Raw genomic sequence first — 5130 nt, 5'->3', positions numbered from 1 at the left:
TCAACCCCTCCAACATGAAGTTATTAACCCCTCCAACAGGAAGTTATTAACCCCTCCATCATGAAGTTATCAACCCCTCCAACATGAAGTTATCAACCCCTCAAGAGCAAAAATATAAAGAAATAAAGGACGACATATTTACTACTTTTACTTTTGGTATTTTAACTATATTTTGATGATAATACTTTTCTACAATTTACTTGAGTAACATTTTGAATACAGGATTTTAACTAACAGAGTATTCATACACTCTGGTACTTCTACTTATACTCAAGTCCAAGATCTGAGTACTTCTACTTTTACTCAAGTAACATTTTGAATGCAGGACTTTTACTGTAACAGAGTATTCATACACTCTGGTACTTCTACTTATACTCAAGTACAAGATCCGAGTACTCCTACTTTTACTAATGATCTGAGTACTATTTTTACTCAAGTACAAGATCTGAGTACTTCTACTTTTACTAATGATCTGAGTACTATTTTTACTCAAGTACAAGATCTGAGTACTTCTACTTTTACTTAAGTAAAAGATCTCAAAAATGTTTTACTGAAGTACAGTACTTCTTGAGTCCTTAGTACACCACCGATCTTAACATATAATTATATGTATATCAATGTTTATTTATTTGTTTATTTGTAATCTCGACTAAAACTAAGAATGAAGAGCAAGAAGACTTTCTAAAAAGTAGTGGAGTAGAAGCATTTATTTGTTCATTCTGATATATTATATATGACCACTAGAGGGCGAGCCTGTTTAATTTTTAAGAAACCTGTTGCTCAGTGCAAAACTGCAGTGTACAGGCACACAGGCACACAGCACACAGACAGGCACGCAGCCAGACACACAGACAGGCAGGTTAAAGACAAACGAGTTGGACAAAGACAGGTAGACAAACAGATAGAGAGATGAACAGGTAGACGGACAGGTGAGTGTTTTATTTGACGCATGATGACCGGCCTCTCTGATTGGACGGGGAGCAAGTGACTGTAAATTATATTCCAACATTTATTTTATTATATTTAAATATCTCCCTCATGTGAAAAAAAGCAACTGGATGAAAGCAGATACAAAAATTTGAGATTTATTGAACTTGAAAATAGCGTTAAATTCCACTTAAACATTCATTATAAGTAAACACCTACAACATTACACTGAGAATATCACCAACCACATATAAAACCATGGAGAGAGGATCAGTTCAAACGTACAGCTCAACGGCTAGACGAGAAACAAAAGGTATTAGGTAAGAGGTAAGAGGGATCTTCAGACTGGAAACGAAGAGCGAAGGCCATGCACAGAAGAGTTATCCGTTAAATGCTTCATCGTGGAGATTCACCACTGATTGATCACAAAGATATGACACAAAACTTTTCAGAGCCCTGTTATTTCACCAATAATAAAAAAAAAAAAAAAACAGCACAACACATGCAAACCTCGATGTTTCAGAGTGGTGCAGGGATGACCTATTTTTGTAGTGGACCCTGAAGGCAGCATGTCCCTTGTTTTGTTCAGCAGGATAATCTCCATATCAAACACCACTTTATGATTTCTGGAGTACAAAGCTAACGCAAGGCTATAAAGGAACAACAGCACGGTCACATGACTTCACCTCACCACCGCTAAGCTAAAGGTGGGCTATAACTTAACATTAGCCACCTTTAGCTTAGCGGTGGTGACCGTGCTGTAGTTCCTTTATAGCATCACGTTCGTTTTCTACTTCTGGAGATTGCATTTATGCTTCAACTACTAAAAAAGTGGTGTCAATATGTTAACCATAGATCTTATTTATCCAAAACAATTGACATCCAAACGAGTGAACAGGAAGTGATAAAAGTGCTGACTCATTTCAGGGTTGTAGGACTCATTCCTGCACCACTCTATGGAGGAGGAATGGGAAAGAAGCACCGTCAGACCGCCTTGTTTCTGTCATCTGGTGGAACAGGAGATCAGTAGCAGGAGGATGAAGACACCGAATGCTCAGAAAGTTTGTCGTTGGGGGGGCCGATCTAACATGGAGCAGTCAGCAGGACGTGATACTTCAAGTGTAGGCACTCGCGGCTCTTCAACAGTGCACAGCGACGGGAGTGATTTTCAAAACAAAAAACAACATTTCCTCAGAAAGCCTGGTGGACCTGGCAAGTTCCTCCTGAAGAAAACAATGTCTCGCTTTACAAAAAGAGTGTTTGAGCAACACATAGATATGTTGGGAACAATGGTTTGACTACATGTCTCACTTAAAATAAAAAAAGTTTGGAGTGATCTTTGGTGCTCGGTGACAGAACCAGATGAGATCCAAAGAGCTGTTGGCACCAATCTCCAATCCCAACGTTAACGGAGCGTTCACAACGGACGGGGAGCTAATATTTTGCATTTAAAGTCAATGAAAAGATGGTGGCGCCAATGAAACTGATGATATGGCTACGCTGTATTCATAAGACTTCAATTTTTCAACTCCAGCGATACATTTGGTTGACTATTTTTACAAAAAGCCAATCAGCGGTGAGAATCTCCATCGGTCGTTTCTGCCGTTGTTGATACATACAACCATACAGCAGCCGTTAGCGGTTAGCGGTTAGCACACATTTCCTCCTACTTGTTCAGAAACGGGAGAAATGTCAGTGTTTTCAAAAGTCTACAAACCACAGACGGTCCACGGCAAATACAGTCTGTGCGTTATTGTCTGTATGATGTTATTTTGAGCGGAACGGAGAATCTGCTACGGTAGCTTAGCATAGCCTGATCGATATCCATTACATGCATCGATATCAGTATGATGTTATTCCAGCATCATTTTGTGTATTACATTTACACCATGGCATGTATGTTAGTGTTGGTATCTATATGGAGATAAGCCCCGCCTCCTCGACAGCGCATCTACTTTGAGTGACGCGAGTAAACACCAACGATGCCGCGGTCAAACTTTAAAGGCAAACATTCGCTCCACGTCCGGTTGTGAACGCAGCTTAAGACAGAGGACAGTATAAAGGAGTGCTGCAGGACAACAAGAACCCACGGAGAACATCAGTATGGCTATACAAAATCCTTCATTTAGCACGAGGCTGCACTCGTCTCCTCGATTACTACGACAGTTCATCGTCTCTTCTTCCACTCCCTTTGACTTCTGAGGTCAACGCTCGACCCTCTTGGACCAGGAGACACCCCGAGAAGAAACACCTTCACACACGTTAATATCAGTCTAATATTAACTTCATTAGTACTATATTTTATAAAAAAGAAGCTCCAATATGTTCCTATGTACCTTGTGAATTTAGAATAAAAAAGAGAAATTAAAATCACAGCATAGATGCAGATTCTCCTGAAGCCTGCACAGTAATTAGGGTCTCTCTTTGTTTGCATATACCGGTGATTCATTATGCTGCGGGTGGAAATCAAATATTTTATTTTTAAATGTGCTCCGGAAAAGCTTGTTTGAGAGGTGCTGAGAGAAAGATCCTCCTGCGCTTCCTCTGGAGGGACGCAGGACAGCGAGGCCGATCTGGAGTGTTAAAATAATGGGGAGTGAGCGCAAAAGAAAATCCACTTTTTCGGGGATAAGATCTGCTTCAAGCGACCCGACCAGCCGCTGCACGTCCGCCTTGTTTCCCGTGATTTCCCCCGAGAAGGCGTCGTAGAAAAATAGTTCTCAAGAGGAGTTTTTCCAGTAAAGTGATTAAAAAGTCAAGAGTGTTGTTTACTGCATGATGAAGCCGGGCGTCGGGGCCAGACGAGGGGCGGGCCTCTGAGGGCGGGAGGGTACTGAGACATGAAGTGGGCGGGGTATCCAGAGGAGACATTGGGGAAAGGTTGACCCGTTCTGGGAGGAATCGGCGGGTACGGAGAGTAGACAGCAGGGGGTTCAGCGGCGGGATATTGGTTGAGAATTGGCGCCGGTTGGGACGGAGGGCTTTTCCTCCTGGGTTGAGCGGCGGGAGACGATCCGCTGCTGCCGTTAATCAGCGAGGCGACAGACGAAGGAACGTCCTGAGATCGAGAGTTTGGGACCGTGGGGAGCCGATGGCCGTTCATCACCATCTCCTGAAGCTTCTCGATCTTCACTCTCCGCAGGTGGGCCAGCTTCCTGTTGCTCTGATACGAGTCGATGAAGGAGTCCAGAGGCATGTCTCCGTCCAGGAAGCAGTCGGCCATGTTCTGCAGACAAAAGGGGAGGGATGGTGGTGCATTAGAGAGAGAATAGTCCTGTGGTTTAGGGTCAATTTCAAACTAACAAGTGGGGAGTGGGAGAGGGTCATCAAACCCTCCAACATGAAGTTATCAAACCCTCCAACATGAAGTTATCAACCCCTCCAACATGAAGTTATCAACCCCTCCAACAGGAAGTTATCAACCCCTCCAACATGAAGTTATCAGCCCCTCCAACAGGAAGTTATCAACCCCTCCAACAGGAAGTTATCAACCCCTCCAACATGAAGTTATCAACCCCTCCAACATGAAGTTATCAACCCCTCCAACAGGAAGTTATCAACCCCTCCAACAGGAAGTTATCAACCCCTCCAACAGGAAGTTATCAACCCCTCCATCATGAAGTTATTAACCCCTCCAACAGAAGTTATTAACCCCTCCATCATGAAGTTATTAACCCCTCCAACATGAAGTTATTAACCCCTCCATCATGAAGTTATTAACCCCTCCAACAGGAAGTTATTAACCCCTCCATCATGAAGTTATCAGCCCCTCCAACATGAAGTTATCAACCCCTCCAACAGGAAGTTATCAGCCCCTCCAACAGGAAGTTATCAACCCCTCCAACAGGAAGTTATCAACCCCTCCAACATGAAGTTATCAGCCCCTCCAACATGAAGTTATCAACCCCTCCATCATGAAGTTATTAACCCCTCCATCATGAAGTTATCAACCCCTCCAACATGAAGTTATCAGCCCCTCCAACAGGAAGTTATCAACCCCTCCAACATGAAGTTATCAACCCCTCCAACAGGAAGTTATCAACCCCTCCAACATGAAGTTATCAACCCCTCCAACATGAAGTTATCTAACCCCTCCAACATGAAGTTATCAACCCCTCCAACATGAAGTTATTAACCCCTCCATCATGAAGTTATTAACCCCTCCAACATGAAGTTATTAACCCCTCCATCATGAAGTTATCA

The 5130-nt window shown here is 43.0% G+C and overlaps 1 protein-coding gene across 1 annotated transcript; it reads right to left on the bottom strand.

The window, feature by feature from the left end:
• Positions 1-2694: 2694 nt before the first annotated feature.
• Positions 2695-4193, bottom strand: LOC104953538 (vacuolar protein sorting-associated protein 37B-like). Its single transcript, XM_010780484.1, is given in 2 exon segments — positions 2695-3751; positions 3754-4193. Coding segments are annotated over 2 exon segments (453 nt in total). The 5' UTR covers positions 4151-4193; the 3' UTR covers positions 2695-3695.
• Positions 4194-5130: the final 937 nt, after the last annotated feature.

The sequence above is a fragment of the Notothenia coriiceps genome, unplaced genomic scaffold (genome assembly GCF_000735185.1).
Source record: "Notothenia coriiceps isolate Sejong01 unplaced genomic scaffold, NC01 NC01_scaffold00021931, whole genome shotgun sequence".
Lineage (NCBI taxonomy): Eukaryota > Metazoa > Chordata > Actinopteri > Perciformes > Nototheniidae > Notothenia > Notothenia coriiceps.
Note: the sequence above shows the minus strand (reverse complement) of the source record. Positions and strands in the feature narration are given on the sequence as shown.